This window comes from Leuresthes tenuis, unplaced genomic scaffold (genome assembly GCF_036924035.1).
Source record: "Leuresthes tenuis unplaced genomic scaffold, fLeuTen1.0.hap1 SCAF_6, whole genome shotgun sequence".
Lineage (NCBI taxonomy): Eukaryota > Metazoa > Chordata > Actinopteri > Atheriniformes > Atherinopsidae > Leuresthes > Leuresthes tenuis.
In genome coordinates, this window is record NW_027325360.1 from 18,238,702 (window position 1) to 18,258,562 (window position 19,861).

At 40.4% G+C, this 19,861-nt stretch overlaps 3 protein-coding genes across 4 annotated transcripts; all 3 read left to right on the forward strand.

The window, feature by feature from the left end:
* The first annotated feature begins 1,687 nt into the window (after positions 1-1,687).
* On the forward strand, positions 1,688-9,019 carry rbm19 (RNA binding motif protein 19). 2 transcript variants are annotated; one of them, XM_072388000.1, is made up of 24 exons: positions 1,688-1,826; positions 1,910-2,092; positions 2,180-2,293; positions 2,475-2,516; positions 2,743-2,977; positions 3,164-3,411; positions 3,496-3,555; positions 3,638-3,716; positions 3,825-3,896; positions 5,110-5,319; positions 5,415-5,545; positions 5,661-5,788; positions 5,898-5,994; positions 6,144-6,254; positions 6,336-6,536; positions 6,615-6,684; positions 6,803-6,933; positions 7,042-7,102; positions 7,509-7,588; positions 7,705-7,760; positions 7,995-8,111; positions 8,218-8,323; positions 8,480-8,600; positions 8,703-9,019. In XM_072388000.1, exons 1-24 carry the CDS (start codon positions 1,791-1,793, stop codon positions 8,783-8,785), a joined length of 2,772 nt encoding a protein of 923 aa, XP_072244101.1. In that variant the 5' UTR covers positions 1,688-1,790; the 3' UTR covers positions 8,786-9,019. The 2 variants fall into 2 exon arrangements, with proteins under 2 accessions (XP_072244101.1, XP_072244102.1); XM_072388001.1 differs by having other exon boundaries at positions 2,743-2,956; positions 6,794-6,933.
* Positions 9,020-9,126: 107 nt separating this feature from the next.
* On the forward strand, positions 9,127-14,275 carry plbd2 (phospholipase B domain containing 2). The gene is made up of 12 exons (XM_072388002.1): positions 9,127-9,378; positions 10,664-10,757; positions 10,841-10,999; positions 11,092-11,192; positions 11,313-11,527; positions 11,787-11,881; positions 11,995-12,155; positions 12,770-12,865; positions 12,991-13,062; positions 13,177-13,329; positions 13,414-13,576; positions 13,695-14,275. The coding sequence occupies exons 1-12, from the start codon at positions 9,158-9,160 to the stop codon at positions 13,863-13,865; spliced, it is 1,701 nt and encodes a 566-aa protein (XP_072244103.1). The 5' UTR covers positions 9,127-9,157; the 3' UTR covers positions 13,866-14,275.
* A 1,291-nt stretch (positions 14,276-15,566) lies between these two features.
* Positions 15,567-18,655, forward strand: LOC140309159 (transmembrane protein 248). The gene is made up of 7 exons (XM_072386984.1): positions 15,567-15,765; positions 16,385-16,580; positions 16,829-17,099; positions 17,196-17,295; positions 17,448-17,589; positions 17,711-17,851; positions 18,023-18,655. Exons 2-7 carry the CDS (start codon positions 16,419-16,421, stop codon positions 18,041-18,043), a joined length of 837 nt encoding a protein of 278 aa, XP_072243085.1. The 5' UTR covers positions 15,567-15,765; positions 16,385-16,418; the 3' UTR covers positions 18,044-18,655.
* Positions 18,656-19,861: the final 1,206 nt, after the last annotated feature.

Genomic DNA, 19,861 nt, shown 5'->3' on the forward strand with positions numbered 1-19,861 from the left:
TTTAGAATTTTCTCAAAAGAAAAGACAAGGAAATGGGTCTGGCTGCTCAGTGCTCTTACTGGTCATAAGTATTTGGCTAATTTCTCAGCTTGTTTAATAGGCTTAACTTTAAAACAGAGTACAGCTGCCTGGGCGAGTGTCTACGTAAAGAAATTTATTTTCTTTACAGCCAATGTAACATATTTTTTTCCGAAGGACATGTGTGGAGCGGGCTGAGCCCAAATATCTGAAAAGATGAGATAAATGTGAAGCACCAAACCAGAGACTCCAACGTTCACCACCAGAATCAACAGAACTAACACCTGACGGAATAATGATATGTTTCACTTGGCAGGTAAAATGTTATTTAACTATGCTACTGATTTTAAGCAATAAACCCTTGACTCTGGACAGTGGATCCAGTACATTGTCAGATTAACCCACATGGATATGTGTGGATATGACAAAAAAACTAAAAACAAAGACGAAAACAACTGATAAAACAATTTGTGGGCTCATCATTCCGTTCTCTGCACACTGTGTGTGTTTCATGCATCCTGCTGTCTTCAGCCACCCTGAAAATTCACTTGATTTAGCAGGCTCATGCTCCATTAATCATATTTATTCTCTCAGTTCCAGAAACACAGTGTTTGTGTTGCAATATGCAGCCCCGAGACATATTTTTATCACAAACACCACAACTCCAATGAAAATTGTAAAAATGTTGCTTCAGGACGGGTTAAATATCATTACAGATGGTCATCAAAGCTGTAAACAATCATCATTGGTAATTGACAGTAAATACAAATCTGTTTTTATACATCAACAAGTATGTATAGTCTCCTTTTTCCAGGTCTTTATGAATCATCAGTTTTCAAGGACTTCGGCATTTGAATTTGAGCAGAAACCTGAGACCTTTAAAGAAGCTTTGGAATTACCTGAAACAGGTAGTTTTTGCTATCTCAGCTCCCCCGATCACCTGCTGGCTTACTCTCCTATCCAGCAGGTGGCTCCAATACACGTACATAACATACAATCTAACAGCTACTGTGCTGTGGCCTGGGTCTGGCCTGTAAACAATAAACCTTTCTCTTATTATGTTCAACCTTTTACATAAGAGCAAAAGGATCTATTGAAAAGGGCAGGGGTTGTGATGTGAGATGTATAAGAAAGCATCAGATGAATGTGTTTGAGCTACATGCAATTCTGTCATGACCAAAGCAAATTAAATGACACTACTTGTGTGTGTTAACTTATATCAGCACAGTCAAATAAAAAAAACAATATGTACTCATTCCAGGATGTTCAATCAAAAAAAAAAAAGAAACACATATATGTTTTAAAGAGAAGAAAGATACAATCACATCACAGGGAAACATCCATTGTGATTAGCGTTAAGAGAGAGATAAAGGTGGAGTTTGAGCTTCTGCAGTTGATATGTAGAAGAAAGATGGGCTTTGGTTTACAGGTCTGCAGAGCATAAGAGAGGTGGAGGTCAGATTAAAAATATGTTCAAAGGTTTGGACACTGTGGATGGATAGAAATAATAAATAAAAAAATGTCTGAAAACAACTGGACCAATCCCAAAACTGCAGAACCAACTGCACAAGAACAACACTTAAGGAGGTAAGCCAGAGGATGGCAGTAATACACTTTCAGAAGATGCAGACTGCTGTAAAACACCAAAGAAGAAGAAGCGGAAGCCACTCTCACTCAACATGGCGATTTAGAGGCTAGTCCACGCTGGTTTGTTGACATTTATGTAAAAGCCATACTTATGCTGCATTTGTAGATTTACAGCTGTCACAACTATGTCGAGACTCATCGTTAAAAACCTCCCTAACGGGGTAAGTAAAAACCCGCCCGCATGTCGGCGGACTCTGATTTTACCCTCAGCGCACCTGTAAATGTTAACGCATCTTGTGTTCAGATGAAGGAGGAGAGGTTCAGGTCGATGTTTGCTGCCTTTGGGACAGTGACAGACTGCTCTCTGAAGTTCACCAAAGACGGCAAGTTCCGCAAGTTCGGCTTTGTTGGGTTCAAATCTGAGGAGGATGCGAACAGAGCGCTGAAACATTTCAATAAGAGCTTCATGGACACATCCAGAGTGACGGTAGGACTCCTCAGTTGTGACCTCTTCACCGAGTATGCGCGTGTTTCATATTCCCTCTCGTTAACTCATCGTGTTAATTCCCCTTAGGTGGAGATGTGTAAAGCGTTTGGAGACCCCACTAAAGGGAAAGCTTGGAGTAAACACACTCAGAGCTCAGGGCAGGATAAAACCTCTGCTCCAGCTCCCGCCGACATTAAAAACGTAGGTAAACTAGATGTAAAACCGGACAACTTCACTGAAATTTCTGCCTGTAGTCGATAGAGAACCAACAACTAAATTCTTCCAGTATATGCTGTGTCTAATTCGTCATGATGTGGTTGAATTTGACGGCATTTGCAGTGTTTTCGATTAAAATCGTCTGTGTCTTGGTTTTGAATTTTAGAAAAGGAAACAGAACAAGGAAACCAGCAGTGCACTGGGAAACGTGAGTAAAATTGCGTTTTGATTCAGTTTGAATCAATGAATCTGATTTTAAATGGTAATAATAAACTGAAAAGTCTCTTCATGCTTCATGGGTTTATGAATGAAATGTCATATTTGCTGGCTGATTTTCTTATTTACTATGTTCACAGTACAAAGATGATTTGATCAGCACTATTCTCTGTGTGCACGTCAGTAATGTGAAATTTCATATTGTTGTCTGATGTCAGCTTGAGGGGGATCAAAGGTTCAAGGAGTTTATGGCAGTGCATCAGAACCGGAGCCAAGCGCCGACCTGGGCCAATGACACGTCTCAGGAAACAGCGGATCCTGAGAGCAGACAAGCAAAAAGCAAGAAGACGCCTGCCACTGACGATTACCTCAACTTTGATTCAGAGCAGTCTGAGGATGAGGATGAGGAATTTGATGAGGATGAAGATGAAGGTTGGTCTCTTTTTGGTGGAAGTGTGCCCCAGATTTTTTTAGGGCTGCATCTGCTGAAATTTGCCCATACTGTAAGGTACACTGTACATACAGAATTGGATTAATCACACACACAAACATACTCCCGTGGAATACTCCTTTAGAAATGCTTCATATATCAGTCTGAATTTGAAAAGGAAATGAGCTTGTGTGCGTTTTTGTTCGCAGCTGCCACGAAAGAAGCTCTGAAGGCTGGCTTGTCGGATATGGACTACCTGCGCTCAAAGGTGGCTCAAATAGAAGACACGGTGGAGAAGAGTGATGAGAAGAACGAGGGTGACGGCGACGAAGAGGACGATGGACCCGTTCAGCCAGACAGTGCCTATGAGAGCGGTGAAAGAGAAAACAACTCAAGAACTAAACCTGCTGCCGGGGATAAAAAGCAAAGCAAGATAAAGAAAAATACCAAACAAGAGGTTTGTCCCTGGTTCTCCCTCAGATGTTGACACTCATCTGCACATGAAACATAATAATTTACACCCCCCATCTGTTTGCCGCAGACGGAGCCGACGACAGGGTTCACTGTGAAGCTCAGAGGAGTCCCGTTCAGTGTTAAAGAGGTGAGTTTCCTCGTTTAACCAGTGGGGAATATCCTGATTTGAAAATACATCTTAATGTGTTTTTTGTCTGTGACGATCTTAGCAACAACTCCGAGAGTTCATGACCCCGCTGAAACCCGCAGCAATCAGGATTGGAAAGAATGAGAGTGGAAATAGAACGGGTACGTCGCCAAAAGTTACATAATATCAACTGTTTGCAATGAACGTGCCGATTTAAAGTGCATTTACACCCATGTGTCAGCATAAGTTACGTTTGTGTTTTACTGTAGGTTATGTATACGTGGACTTGCACTCTGAAGAAGAAGTGGAAAAGGCCTTGAAGAAGAATAAAGACTACATCGGTGAGAAATATCATGACTTTAGATAAGATATGGAGCGGTTTTACTAATATTTGTCACAGTTTATTCTTATAGTTGATGGGCTTTAACATAACCAAAAGTAGGAAAAACCACAGTATATGATTTTTATGTTCTCTCCTAAGAGACATACACCAGGGTCTGTCTCCTTTAATGTACCAAGAGTTTGCAACACTGGCTAACATTAGCTTAAAAAAGCTGAGTCTACTAACCACAAAACAGCTTTAAAGACTGCATAAACACAAAAAGCTAAGAAAGATTATCTGCTGGCCAAATGAATCTTCAGGTCATCTGAAATCTGTGTCTTCTGATGTGGAGAGTTAAATTCAGCCAACTGTCTCAAATTTAGTTTATAGTGAAGCTTAAGGGGCCTCATGACTCTGGTCCTGACGGCACTTAACTTTAGCACCAGTGCCATCAGTAACAAGGGGTTTCTGAAAGTTCTATTGTTGTCTCACATGGGCAGACCTCCCACATTGCTGCTCCTGTGAAGGGAAATGCTTCACCTTCACCACATTTACATGTTGTGTAAAAGTTAAAAAGTTGGCTTGTTTTGTCTTTAAATTAGTCGCATTGTTTTACTGAAATGTGTTTGGGATAACCTGCAAATATACAAGAGTGTTACTGCTGCTCAGCGACTGTGAGAATCTTCTTTGTGGCTCTTTAGAACCATTCGCTGAAGCAGGCCTGCAGCATGACACCATCTAAATGTGTCTAAATGTTCATCAAACCATTTCCAGCTTGTCGGTTACTGCTCAGAGGTTGTTGTTTCCAGCAGTGAAGGTTTCAAAAGTGGGAACAGAATGATAGACGAAGGGAAAGAGAATTTTACTTGAGGTTTTTGGCCAATCAGAAGGCTTATAGTCAATATCTAAAGAGTCAGACTGTTTGTTGAGCTGTTCTGATTTAAGGGTGTTGAAGAGGAAGCAGTGTTCCTTGTTTCCAATCTATGAGCATTTAATCACGATGGTGCTGTATTACATTAACCAGTCTGAGGGCATCTTTCATCTCGAAGTTCTGCCCTGTTGTCTGGCTCTTGAGCCAAACCACAGCAGAATGTCTGACAGCTCCTCATAAAGGAGCTCCTGAATGCTTTTTCATTCGGCTCAGTCATATTGCACCTTAACTAACATTGATATGAGGTTTTTTTTTTTTTGTTATGTGGATGTCAAAGTTGACTGTGTTTGTGTTCTTTCAGGGGGGCGATACATTGAAGTTTTCCGTGTGGATGCTTTTGGGGGAAAGGGCAAGAGAGGCACAAAAGAACAAGAAATTGACAGAAACTTCACCAGGAAGCTCAAGGAGGACGAGGAGGAGGAGGATGTTTCGGAGTCTGGTCGACTGTTCGTCAGAAACCTTCCGTATACCTGCACAGAGGAAGAGATGAAAGAGCTGTTTGCTAAACATGGTGAATTAGAAAAACGCATTCAGTGTATACACCTTCGTCACACAGGCTCTGCAAAAGGTTATTTATTCTTATCTTTAATCCTACCATCTTCGCAGGTCCTTTGTCTGAGGTGCTCTTCCCAATTGACAATCTTACCAAGAAACCGAAGGGGTTTGCTTTTGTCACCTACATGATACCAGAGAACGCGGTCACGGCTCTCGCTCAACTAGACGGACATATATTTCAGGTGTTTGTCTCCGGCTGTTTGACGTGTCTCTGCAGGTCTTCATCACCGCACAGATATCTCCGTCTATGTGTTAACGCCTCTGGATTCTGAACTTTTTTGTCTCTTGTGGTTTTAGGGCAGAATGCTTCACCTCCTTCCCTCCACAGTGAAGAAGGAGAAGTCTGACTCCTCAGATGCTGGCGGTCCTGGCTCCTCATCATACAAACGACAAAAAGACGCAAAAAATAAAGCTTCAAGTTCCAGGTATACACAATGAGTTTAACACTCTGCTATTTCACTTTATGTGTAGTTTTTTTTGGGGGGGTTTGTTTGTTGGTTTGATGCTCCACATTGATTTTGTCCTTCTCTGTAGTTCACACAACTGGAACACTTTGTTTCTGGGTACGAGTGCAGTGGCAGATGCCATTGCTGAAAAATACAACACCACCAAAAGCCAAGTCCTGGACCATGTGAGTGACTTCACGTGCACTGTTTTCTGCATTTATGCTCCTCTCAGCATTATTTGTATCTACTGTGTGTGCTGCTGCAGCCTTATGTAAGTTATGGTGCATATGCACACCAAGTTTTCAGCTTTTCTGCTCCTTGCGCTCCTCTGCAGGAGTCAAAGGGAAGCGTTGCTGTAAGGATGGCTCTGGGTGAGACTCAGATTGTTCAGGAAACTCGTCAGTTCCTGCTGGAAAACTGTGTCTGTCTGGATTCCTTTAGTCAGGTAAGATCTATGCTAATTCGTGTGCTAAACTCAGTGCCCTGTATCGGGAAACGTGTTTAAGATCCTATCCTTTTTGAACAGGCAGCAGCAGCAAGAAGTACAACTGTGATCCTGGTAAAAAATCTTCCAGCTGGAGTGACGGTGTCTGAGCTGGAAGAGCTCTTCTCACCTCATGGCTCTTTGGGCCGGGTGCTGCTGCCGCCCTCGGGACTCACCGCTATCATCGAGTTTCTGGAGCCCACTGAAGCCAAACGAGCCTTCACACGGTTAGCCTACAGCAAGGTGTGTGTAGCTTGTCACCTGCATAGCCTTATCCACACAACTTATAAAACTAATTGGGATTATTCTGTCCCACTTCAGTTCCATCATGTTCCGCTATATTTGGAGTGGGCGCCTGTTGGCGTGTTTGTGGCACCCAAACCAGAACCAGGTAAATTCACCAACAGACACGACGATCTTTTCAATGTTTAGTGTTTTCCGGACATGAAATGAACAGACTAAATGACAAACTGAGTCTGTCTTTTACCAAATAAATGCAGAGAAAGCAGTGAAAGAGGAGAATAAAAAGGTTGAAGAAGAGGAGGACGAGGAGGAGGAAGAGGAGGAGGAAGATGTGCCAGGTTCTACGCTTTTCATAAAGAATCTTAATTTCAGCACGACAGAAGAGACACTGCAGGAGGTAGGTCAATCGATCAATACAACCCCCCAGTCAAAGAGAAGATGGGATTAATCAGAGACTGATGCTCAAGATGTTTTGCTTCTTTTTTTTTTTCTTCATTTACTCCAGACGTTCTCCAAATGTGGCAAAGTCAAATCCTGCACCATTTCCAAGAAGAAAGATAAAACAGGTACATGACGTCATATTTAAGATGTGTCATTTGAAAGGGACTAAAAGGGGGGTTTATACACGTTTTATTTTTAGGGACATTTTTCCTCTTGATTTGTTTTTTTAGAACATTTAATTTGATACAAACTGGGTTGTCGGGGTTCACCCATAATATATATACTTTGATTCAGAAAATCATTGTGAAAAATGGCTGGTTTATTGGTTATATTTGCTGACATATATGCATATAAAATAAAAGTTAGTTAATTGTTTATTGAAAAAATGTAGAATTGCTTATTATGCTGTACAAAAGCACACATGTTTTTCCTAATTATGGAGATCTAGTATTGTTTCTATCTTCAGTGGCATCATGTTACTGATACCTGACCTATCTGACTCAACAAACTCCCTCATTTTTATACTACCAGGTAAACTGTTATCCATGGGTTACGGTTTTGTCCAATATCAGACAGCGGAGGCAGCACAGAAGGCCCTGAGGCAGCTGCAGGTACCCACCACCCTCGCTGAAACTTTCAACCCCCCCTTTTCTTTTTTCTTTTTTTTTTTAATCAAAACTACATTTTGGCTGATGTGCATTCTCTCTGTCTCCCACCACTCCACCAGCACTGTAAGGTCGACGATCATCAGTTAGAGCTGAAGATTTCTGAAAGAGCCACAAGGTAAGATGCACATCCCAAAGGTTATTTTTGTTATGCATTTGTCCTTTTATTGTGGTGAAGCATGAAATTGATGGTCCATTACCCAGATTTACAAAGAATGGTGGAATTTAGCATCTGTGTAAACTCCACTGAGGAAAATGGGCACCAAAATTAAAATACTGATATAAGCTCAATTATACGCAAGAATATTCTCCTTTTCTCACCATTTACTCTCTCTGTTTCCTTTTTGTTTAGAACACCCGAGATGTCTCGCAAGAAGAAGCAAGTTGAAAAGAAGCAGGCGGGCTCCAAGATCCTTGTGCGCAACGTTCCCTTCCAAGCCACTGTCAGGGAGATCCGAGAGCTCTTCTGGTAGGAGTCACATATATACACTCACAGCAAGTTCTTTTTGTTTACTGTACTGCTACTGTTTGGAGGGAGACCATTTAACATTATGATTTCTTCCCCATTTTCTCAGTACATTTGGGGAGCTGAAGACTGTCCGTCTACCAAAGAAAGCAGCTGGTTCAGGGAACCATAGAGGCTTTGGCTTTATTGATTTCCTCACCAAACAGGATGCTAAGGTTTGTTTCGGATTATTATTTTTATTTTTTTTTATTAGGCAGTGTAAGCTCTCAGATTGGTATTTAGAGAATCCAAAATATAAAAGCGCTACAGTATAGTAAGCTGTGCTTTGTCATACTCAGATCTGAAAATGTCTACATTTGTTTTCCTCATAGAAAGCCTTCACCGCTCTCTGCCACAGCACTCATCTGTACGGGAGACGTCTCGTGCTGGAGTGGGCTGATGCAGAGGAAACAGTGGAGACGCTGAGGCGGAAAACAGCCGAACATTTCCATGGTAAAATCACCTCATTTGTAACAAAGTAATTATTAAATGACAGCTTATTTGTTATAAATTGATCAATTATCCTTCTATCTTCTGTCCTTCGGTCTGTATCAGTTTCTGCCAAAAAGCTGCGAAAAACGGAGGTTTTGGAGGGAATTCTGGAGACGATGGAAACTGATGGGGGTGTTGAAGACTGAGGTCTCCTAAATGCTGCTGTGCTCTCAGAAAGCCTCGACATAATCCTGGCCAGTGCCTCTCCGTGAGGGGGAAAAATAGCAGCTGACTGATGACTTTTTTTTTTTTTTAGCTGATGGGTCCAATGGAAGTTTAGAATTTTCTTCTAAACTTCCATTATTGGATATGTCTCGTATTGAATTGAACCTCAAAGATAAATAATGTATCTAATGTAAGTTTTTCTATAAAATTTTATGCTATGCTTTCAAATCTTTGCGTGGTTTTTTTTTTTGCACGTCATATTGTGTTTACGTCTGGTATTTTGAAAATACGTCCTTCCGGTTTGGTCAGGTGACAACTAACACGCGGTATCACATGACCTATTCAAGTCAAACATGGCGTACAGGCAGAATGAGACGTTTCCCTCTAAGCGTCTTGCAACGGTTTTAAACATTTTAGTGCATTTCACGGTAATGTGTTGTCTGTGTGCGCGTGGTCGAGCGGAAATCCAAACAGCAGTTATTGACAAAATAAGCGGACAACTGTCCGTCATCGAAGGATACCGAGAAGATTTTGTGGCTTGGGCGAACTTCACAGACGACATCAAAACATCAGGGTGAGTTGACGTTTCGGTCTCGTGCAACCCTTTGGTTTCTAAAGGCTTTTTTTTATGTTTTGTAACTTTGCTTCTCGAAATTGTCGAAATGATTGGAGGGAAGATGAGCAACATTTACAAAGATGGTGCCTTTAAATTATGGTGTAGTTGGACATGGAAAATGTATATATTTTTCTGTGGAGTGTTTCAGCATTGCTTCTGTAAACATTTCAGTGACAGCACTGCATCATCCATAAGCTATTCATACATTTTGTATTGTTAAAGTCATATGAGGAGGATCTTAAGTTATAACAACACATTTTCATACTTTAAGCTGGTCGAGGCAAAAAGTAAATTCTTGTTATTAGGTCTAGGCCGATATTGTCTGAAAACACTCATATCTGTGCACATAAATGGATATTACTGAAAAGGCCAGTCAATTGGTTTATTACGTCTTCCTTTCTCAGTTCTAAACAAACAAAACCTATGTCAACCATTGCAAAATGGTATGTCTACCAAACTAATCTTGAGGTTCGCTGTGAGATCTGCAAAGTAAGACTTCACATCTATGATTTCTTTCTGACCTTGTCACAAACAACAACGGTGCACATTTGTTGTTTGTTACTACTGACAAATGAGCAAATCCTCCTATGTCAGTACCCTCTGAATATCTATCTACCAAAGGTGACTTTGCTGGGGTTTTTTTCACAGACAAAATCTTGATCATTAGACGTTTAATCGGTGCCTCAATTACAGCTACTGGAAATAAAATGACACAATTTCAGCAAAAGTAAAAAATAATGACCTAATTTTACTACTAATATGGTCTTGAATAGGAAAGAGAACATCTCAACATGCAGAAGCTGCTTTCAGTTTTTATCCACTACATATGTGGAACTTCTTTTAACTCAAACCTATAAGATTTCCTGTTTACCACTGCATTTAATTAACTGACTTAACTGAATTGAAGGACCAAGATTAATGACTTTCACTGCACTGTACCTCTGTTTTATTGTTTCATACTGTACACTTTGTTTTATTGCTCTTTTGTTCTATGTAAAGCACTATAGTTGTTGAATTGAGCCATACAAATAAAGTTGCTTTTGCTAGAAGCGCATTCATTGCTTAAGAAAAAAGATTATTATTATTATTTATATGATAAGAAATAATAATAATAATTCTATTATTATTCTTATTATAATTTCATCTTTTTTTTTCAATTGTATTTATTAGAAGTGACTTAAGACCTTCATGAATACAGTTAAACTTTTTTTTTTATATTTGTTTTTGTGTGCTTCCTTTTCAGCTGGTCCTTCCTGGAGATCACTACCAGCATTAAGTACAATGACAGCATCCAGGCTTATGCTGCCGGTGCAGTGGAGGCTGCAGTCACATCTCAGGTCAGCTTAAACTATGTTCCCTTTTATAAGCTCTCTTTATGCTTTATTTAATGAATTCAAGACCAGGCCTTTTGTTGTTGTAGCTCATCTATCAGCACTGGATGAACACTCTGATGAATTACTGTGGGCCCTTCACGTCTGAAACCGGTTACTGCGAGCGACTTAAGGCTTTCATGGCAGCCAACATGCAGTGGGTTCAGGAGCAAATGGAGAAACAGCCATCCTCAGCATACTGGTACCAGGTATTTAGACAGCATTTGAAGGATTTATGACATGACGGATATATTTAGAGCCCAGAGATCAGATATTTTAATGTTTTTTTTCTGTTTTTCAGGTGCGTCTTGTGCTTCTGCAGCTGAAAGGTCTGGAGGATGGCTACAATGACCAGCTGTCATTTCCAACAGGACCCTTCTCCTTCAGTCCATTTGGCTTCCTGTAAGCACTTACCTCCATTTATTTATTTATTTTTTTGAATAAATCAAATAAGTTGCTTCGCTGCTCCTAAGAATAAAATGTTGTCTTACGTGTTTTTCCGCTGCGACTGTTTCCATCCAGACTTTTCCAAATGGGTGGAGATCTTGAGGACTTGGAATCTGCTCTGAATAGATCCAGCCAAACTCAACCCCTTGGGTCTGGTTCCTGCTCTGCTCTCATTAAGCTGCTGCCAAATAACAAGGAACTGCTGGTGTCGCATGACACGTGGAACACCTACCAGGCCATGCTGCGCATCATGAAGAAATACAGCTTTGCTTTTAAAACTTCTCCCTCAGGTAGTTCAGGAGACTCGCGTGCATCAGTGGTCATCATCTATTAGACTTCAGATTCACACATGACTACAGATGTTAAAGAAATATGCATCTTTACTTTCTTAATTAGAAATGCGAAAAACAAAACCCATGTCATATCTTTACAGTGCATATGAAGCCTGTTCCAGATTAGCTTAGCTTAGCACACTATGCAAAATGGTTCTTTAAAAGCCTGTTGTCTACAGGTCAGTCTAACTTTATTAAGTGCTCTGACCTTTTTCAGACAGCGATCCTCTTCCTGGAGGAACACAGGCCTTCTCATCTTACCCTGGATCCATCTTTTCTGGGGATGACTTCTACATCCTAAGTAGTGGCTTGGTGAGAACTCTTTGTAGTGGAGATGATAGAACGGATGGTTGTGAAAGAACTGCAGAATGCGAATGTTTTATTTGATCGTTGGGTATTTTGCTTAATGTGCTTTGTGTCTGCAGGTTACATTGGAGACCACTATTGGCAACAGCAACCCTGCTCTCTGGAAGTTTGTTCAGCCCACAGGAGCGGTAATGGAATGGCTGCGGAACATTGTTGCGAATCGACTTGCTGCTACCGGCAAGGAGTGGGCGGAGCTATTCCTCAAGTTCAACAGCGGAACGTGAGTTTTGCGAATGAAAAGATACCAGCTGAAATTATCTTTAAATTAAACTGTTGTCCATTTGTCCCACTTTAGTCTTCTGAGGAATTAACAGGCAGTCCACATCCCCATTGTTGAATGCATTTGGTCAGATTTTCTGCAGCTTTAGGTCAATTCCATGCATACTTTTTTAAAAATGATTATTATTGTAAAGGATTCCCTCTGGTTCACCCAAAAAAAATCAATTCACATAAGTACTCCTGACTTTTATGGGCCGTTGCAGTCCCACCATCTTTTAAAGGTTTTCCCTTATTACACGTCGACACTGCAAAACTGCAACAAACTTGTGTTTGCATGAGGACGAAAGAACTGAATATTTATTTTTTTTAAAAATGTCCATGTGGGAAAGACCTTGTCATGTGGACTGAAGAATAAAGGCAAAAACAGACCTGCTGTAATCAGGAGTCACATGAAAAGTCAGTTGGGTCTTCGGGCTCATCGTGAGTGTGAACTGTGATCCTGAATCAGTTACTTGAACATCAGTCTCATGGGTCTGCAGTCAATAAACCACTCAGATCTGCAAGGTCAAAGGTTTCATGCACACATTTGTCTGTTGGTCTGTGTGCGCTTTGCAGGTACAACAATCAGTGGATGATTGTGGACTATAAGCGCTTCATTCCAGGAGAGACCGACCTTAAAGAAGGCCTCTTTGTTGTCTTGGAGCAGATTCCGTAAGTTTTTGCCCCCAAACCTTAAACCTGTATGAATAATTGATTCAGGCTTATTACAGAAACTTTGTGACCTTCTTGCTACTTATCCACTTGAAATAAGCACCTCATATCTTGCAATGTCGCAGGGGACTTGTTGTTTACGATGATAAGACTGAGGAGCTGCAGAAGAAAGGTTACTGGGCTAGTTACAACATACCGTAAGAGTCCACTTTGTAAATGCAACATACCACGTATATCGGCAGCTTAGAATATAAGTATGCTGCTGTTTCTTTTTATTGAATTTTCTTTGGTTCTAACGTTCTCATATGTAGGTACTATGTGGACATATTTAACGCCAGTGGCTGCAATGAGCTGGTAGAGAAATTCGGCCCTTGGTTCTCACTTGACCTGAATCCTCGGGCTCAGATATTTAGGAGAAACCAAACGCGTGTCACAGATTTGGAGTCCATGGTCCGGCTCATGAGGTAAAGTTTGCAAAACGCAGTTTTTTCTTATAGGCTGCTGATTGACAATTCACAAGATTTATAATGTGTATTCATATTCCGCAGGTATAATAACTTTAAAGAAGATCCACTATCAAAGTGCGAGGGCTGTAATCCACCACAGAACGGGGAGAATGCGATCTCAGCCCGTTCGGACCTGAACCCAGCTAACGGAACGTATCCGTTTGGTGCCTTGAGGCAGAGACCACATGGAGGGACAGACATGAAGGTTTCTTTTCATTTTACTGCCATCACCCCTCATGCCTCCAAAATGTTTTGTGTGTTTGGCTCAAGTGTGTGTGAGATGTTCCCTGTATATGATGCATTGTGTGTGTGTTCCTGTGTAGATGACCTCCTACGAAATGTTCAAGGAGTATGGCATGCTGGCAGTCAGCGGGCCAACCTGGGACCAGGTGCCACCCTTCCAGTGGAGCACCTCCCCCTACAAAGACCTGGTGCACATGGGTCACCCCGATACTTGGACTTTCAAGCCTATAAAAGTCACCTGGTCCCCTTGATTGTTCTCATACTGTGGTGCATGTGACAAATTGTAGTCACAGCTGATCTTTATAAGGTTATGACAAAGGGAAACGATAAACAGAGTGGCCATTGGTTGTCAGAAAAGCGGTGATGACATTCTTGAAGTATTGCGATGCTGCTCTATTTGCATGATAAAACGCTTTGGATTTAAGGCAATATGATCAACAACTAAGAATCCTTATGATGTAGGAGCTTCTACATTGGATTTATGTCTGCTTTATGTTTTTAAAAAGTTATATTTCATTTGCAAACTGTGAAAATGTAAATTTTGCTGGTTTTGATTTTAATGGCATTCTAAGTTAATGGGTTTTATGATACACAAAAGAGTAATTGATGGGTAATGTATATATTTTGAATATTCTTAATAAACAATGCTCTGAAAATTAAATGGTTTCTTTGATATAACTTTGTTATTTATATTTCCATAGTCAGTATTTGAGTTATTCACTAGAAGCATTAAGAATTCTACCCACTCAGCATGGTTCTGTCTTTGTAGCTGACTGGCTCTTCAGTTAAAAATATGGCTTGATGGAGAAAAAACTTGTTGCACAGTGAACGTTGCATTCACTGTATAACAACTGTGCGCCATAGACATGTATATGGTGGTGAGCATCATCGACTGTGGACGGGCGTGCCTAAGCGCCGCCATCTTGGTACAGGGCGAGCAGAGGTATTCCTCAATCTTAAAGTTGTTAAATTCGCTGAATTTTGGGCCGATTTCCAAACGTATTGATTTATTAAAAACGTGACACATCTAGCTATGATACAGGGTGCTTGAGTATTTTTTAAATGCTGGTTTTCTTTTCCCTGAAGCTGAACCTCATTCTAATGTTGTGAGTATCTGCATGTAATATTTTTCAAACACATGAGAGCATCAAGGCCTGGTCATATTAAAACCCGTATCGCATTTGGTCTCTGCCACTCATTTTACACACTAAAATACACATGAGTACACATTAAAACATACTGTAGTGTGTGTCTCGGACAGTTTAGCTCATATCCAGGATGCAAACAGTGGGACTGCGGGATGAAATTAAGAATGTGGGCCAGCTACATCAGTGAGTGATGCGTTATAAACATATTCCCATCCCTCTTTTCACTAGGACTACAATTATGCTTTGCCTGCTTCTCCCACTGTTCTAAAGGACAGACGTAGTGAAGCTCTGGCCAGAGTGGAGAGTCTGGAGCGCTCGAAGAGGAATAGCATGCTCCTGGAGCGCAGGGCGAAGAAAAATGTGCACGCTCTTCTCGAGGATCTGAGGAAGAAAAACCTCATCAATGGTGAGCTGAAAGACAGGCTTGAATGGTACTCGGATAAAATGGAAATACTAATGTGAATATTTTAAGTTTTTAAAATAAAGACCTGAATACACCTGAACGTTTTCTGGGTTCTTTTCGTTGTATCTACGCCTGCCTGTCATGTCTGCTGTTTGACAAACAAACCCCGTGAAAATAGCTTGACAACTGAGTGACTTATGATCACTTTTATTGTATAGAAACACCATTCCTCCATAGATGTAATGCACTAGGAGCGAGTGACACTGTACCAAGATTGCCGCCCTGTAGGCACGCCCCTGTGCGGCTTCTGTGTACATGTGTCTATGGTGGTGAGCGCTGCCTGGCGTCCACGTGACTCGTGTCGCGATAACGCGCTGTCGTAAACTGACTGTACTGTCGTGTTGTCATTTGTCTGTCACTGGAACTTAAACGCCAGCCTACTTTGAACCAGAAAATTGTTACGGTACAGTAACAAGATAATTTTTCCGCAAAACTGGTCTGAAAATTTTAGTTCAAGGTATGAAAATGTGTTTCACCCTGGAATTTCGGTAGCAACATTATTCGACAGTAATGTGGGAAGCAGGTTTGCTGTGAAAGTAGGTAAGTTACACGTCTCCTCTCGAGATAAGAGTCTGGATACGTTTGTATGCATAGAACAAAGAGCATCAGCAGACAAATCGTTTTTTTGTGATCGTAAACAAGATTAAAAGCTGATCGTTACTGCCTTGCTTAGGGTCAAGTCTGCATTTTGACCAACCATGTTAGCATGTTGCTGAAAGATGTCTGACACGTGAAGTTATTTGGTGTTTATTCAGTCGCAAATAAAAAAAAAGACATGCAAATATTTTAACGTTAACAAAGCGTTAACAAAATGATCAGTTCCGCTAATATGTTCATTGTTGGTGTTTTGTGGCTTTGATCAGTATTTGCCTCCAGATGACACAAATCATGCATGGAGATGAGTTCAGGTTTTAAGTGAGTGCAGAAAAATTTTAGTTATCCAGAATCAGACTCTGAACTTTAATCATTATGTGGAGTGAAGTGCGGCACCAAAAAGAAGTAACCCTGACCAAAACAGAACAGTTTTGTTATAACCAGTTAGTCGACAGACCCGTGAGGGTCCAACAACACACTTGCCAGGTCTACAAGATACTGTGGTATAAAAAAAAGATGTCAAAACTCCCTTAAAAGCACTAACTACATACTCTTCTGTTTACAGCTGTTTGCCACATCCAAGCTGTGTGTGGAGTCTGATGATGGGTGTCTGGCAGCCAGTCTCTAACCTTAGAGATTATGTGTCCCATAATCCTCCATGGGCAACTTTTTTCGTGTGTCTGTTGAGTCTGGCGATCTCGTTCATCTGCCTCGGCTTTTACAGCAACGCTCACACCCTCCCAAACCCTGACATGGCAAAGGTAATGTGTAACTGAATTCATGTTGGATTCTGGAAGATACTTGAGCAAACTTTGTGAAGTTTGGAAATAATTTGAGCCACAATACCGAATTGGAGGCGATGCAGTTTGTGTGTTTGGTAGATCATTTGTGAGCTCATGTTCTGCATGTTTAGGATGTTGGTGCACATGGGAATCATAATGTTCTGCAGGCTGTGGCCAAACATTTACCTGCCTTTCTCTGAGATTCACATTTTTCATTCTTCTTGTAGGACTGGAACTATCTACTCTCCACATTATCCCAATTGCACCTGTGTGTGAAAGAAAATGCAGGTGCATTGGTGGAAGTTTCTTCAGTTCCTCCGCCTCTGATGGATCTGGAAGAGGACCGAACGACTCCAAGTAACTTAACAAAGAGTTCTTCTTCTGTGAGTGTTTTGCATCTCAGGGTTCCTCTGGTTGTGACAACCAGCTCACCAAGAGGCTCGCTGAAGGACGTTGGTTTACTGACAACTTTGAGAGCCAATCAGCTTAATCTTGGAGGTGGGTTTTGCAGTGGAGAATCAACCACTTAGGAATGACATAAAAGCCACGTTGCGTTTAATAAGACATCTTCGCTGTTTTTAATTGACTTTCTAGGTAAAGAAATGCTGAATTTAAAATTGGAGATTGTATCTGAAAATAGTAACCACACCTGCCTCACCATCAGTGCTCCAACACACCTCCTGCCTATGAGTCTGTGAGTTCATTCACACCTTGAAGTTTTCATTTCTAAGTTTTAGGAATCTAAACAATCAGCACTTACTTTTCAGTGTACATATGCACATTTTGACAGATTTTTTTTTTTCCTGTGTGTGTGTTTTTGTTGACATACCATGAACTGAAACAAAGGCTTCCTCCAGAGTGCCCTGCATCAGAGAAAAACATTTCAACCATCCACGTGGAGCCGAGCAGCCGGCCGTCTACAGCATCACAAACCTGCTACAGTCTTCTCTCAAAGATTGACCCGACACTTACAGTCATGTTAACACCGGTGCAGTGTGTTACGCTCGTATAATATGAATTACTCAGCCATGATGATGATGCTCATTATTAAAAAAAAAAAAGAGAGATTTTACCCATTCATTCATTTATTCTGTGCCGTTGTGCTGCAGGAGGAGCAGAGCGTGGCAGTGCGACACCTCGTCGAAGTCGGCGTGTGTCTGCTTGGAGTTTGTCTGATCCTCTGTTTGGCTGCGAGTCTGACACATTCCCTCACACGCCGCCACCATTGGAAAGAACTGGACCTCCAAAATGTACGAATCTTCTCTAATTTTACTATAACATAAACCGTTTTGACGATCTAGTTAGTTTTTGTTTTTTTTTTCCCCCAGAATGTTTATATCTTTATTTTTGCTGCATTGAGCATTCTTTAGAAATGTGAAAAAAATGTATAACTTAACTTTGCTGCTCTACTGCTTTCACAGGAACCCTTGATTGATAGCTGAGCGTTTCTCCTGCGTCATGAGGAAATCAGTTGGTGCTCGAAAGAAAGGAATGTGCAGCGCTACCTTTTAACCTGCGTTCCACCAGTTGTACAAAACACCTCGGTTTACTCGTTGTGGGGAGTTCTGCCTGCTTTGTGAAAACAGTGGTGTGATGTTTTCTGTTGCTCTGGAGAAAATTTCTCTTAAGCCAGATAAATCAATCCTGGTAATGTAATGGGTATCATGTCAGTTTTGGTTTAGAGCCTAATTTGTACACACTTTGGCGGTTGTCAAGCTTGACACAAGCTTGATACAAGATGCCATAATGAGGATATTTAGCCTCTGTTGAATCACTGTGTGTGTTGTACAATGGATTACTGTCCACAGATGTTTTTAGTTTTTTTTTTACAAATTTTACGGGACCAAATATGTTTCAGTGTGCTGAGCAGGTTTGATAGTCAGGTTTACTAGTTTAATTAGCATATCTTTAAAGCTCAGTGAATCCAGATACAGCATCTACAATCTAAAGCTAAAGTATTATATAATGTCCACCAACGTGCATATTGAGCAATAATTGTTTGATACATTGAAATGTCTCTTGTTCAGAATTGAAGAAAAAGTTTGTAATGTTCAGTGGAGTTGTTTTTGACACATTCAGTTTGTAATTTTAGATTTGATAACAAAGTTAACCACTTACTAATGTGTGTGCCATAAAATGACCAATACTATGAAAGTCATTCTTTCTCAAACATGGATTCTGTGCTTTTGCAGGATTAAACAATAAAAGTGAAAAAGCCAAATGTTTTGTGTCATTGGGATTCTAACTTGGGGGTTCGGTAACGCCGAGACCACTTTTGTCTGTGGGTTTTCTTTTTTTTCTTTTCTTCTTCGTTTAACAAGGAAGCACCTGCATCATTTGTAATGTTCCCTTTAGAAGAAATATTTTTCGTCACCTTTTTTACTTGGTATCATGGTGCATATATGGTATATATATATATATATATATATATATTTATATATATATATATACACATATATATCTACTATCTGCATAATATTGAAAATAACAAACAGAGAATTTAACAACAATTATTGTTTCATTAACAAATTATTAGGAATTTAGTGACCACAGGTAACTAGTTTTCAGTTATCGTGCTTGTTGTTCTGTCCTTTCAACCCCCATCTTGTCTATGTAGATGAATCAAAGAGATGTTCTGATGCAATCTGTTGGTTTCCTTGGCAAGGCAACTTTTAAAACTAACATAGTATGAATATGACTAATTTGGATTTTAATTAATTTAGAGTGGATTGTGATTGTAGTACAATGAGTTGAATTACAATTGACTTGAACTGGACCATATCGTTTAAGAATTGAATTGAAGTCCAGAACAATAAATCAGACAGGGAGGAAATTTAAGTGAATAGTTTCCGTGTATCATTTATTCATTTAGTTTTATCAAACCTTTATTTAACCAAATAAAAGACCCATTGAGATCAAGACCTCCTTCACAAGGGTGACCTGACCGAGAAAGGCAGCAGCACACGTCATGGTGGACAAAACAATTATACAACAATTACATGCACAAACATTAAAAATATAAAGCGCAAGCTGTTTGACAAATAACGTTATTGTTCCGGTAAAAAATTTAAAAATAAAACGAAATTCTAAATTTAAAACACAGGCATAAGAGGCCAGACCAAATAAAAGACTGGGATATTCAGCTTTTTATGTGGAGATATAATCTTTCTCTATTCTAATTTCTGGGTATAAACTATTCTTAGTTCATTACGCAGTACAGATGATAGGTTGATATAACTTCCACTCAGGACTTGAGAGGA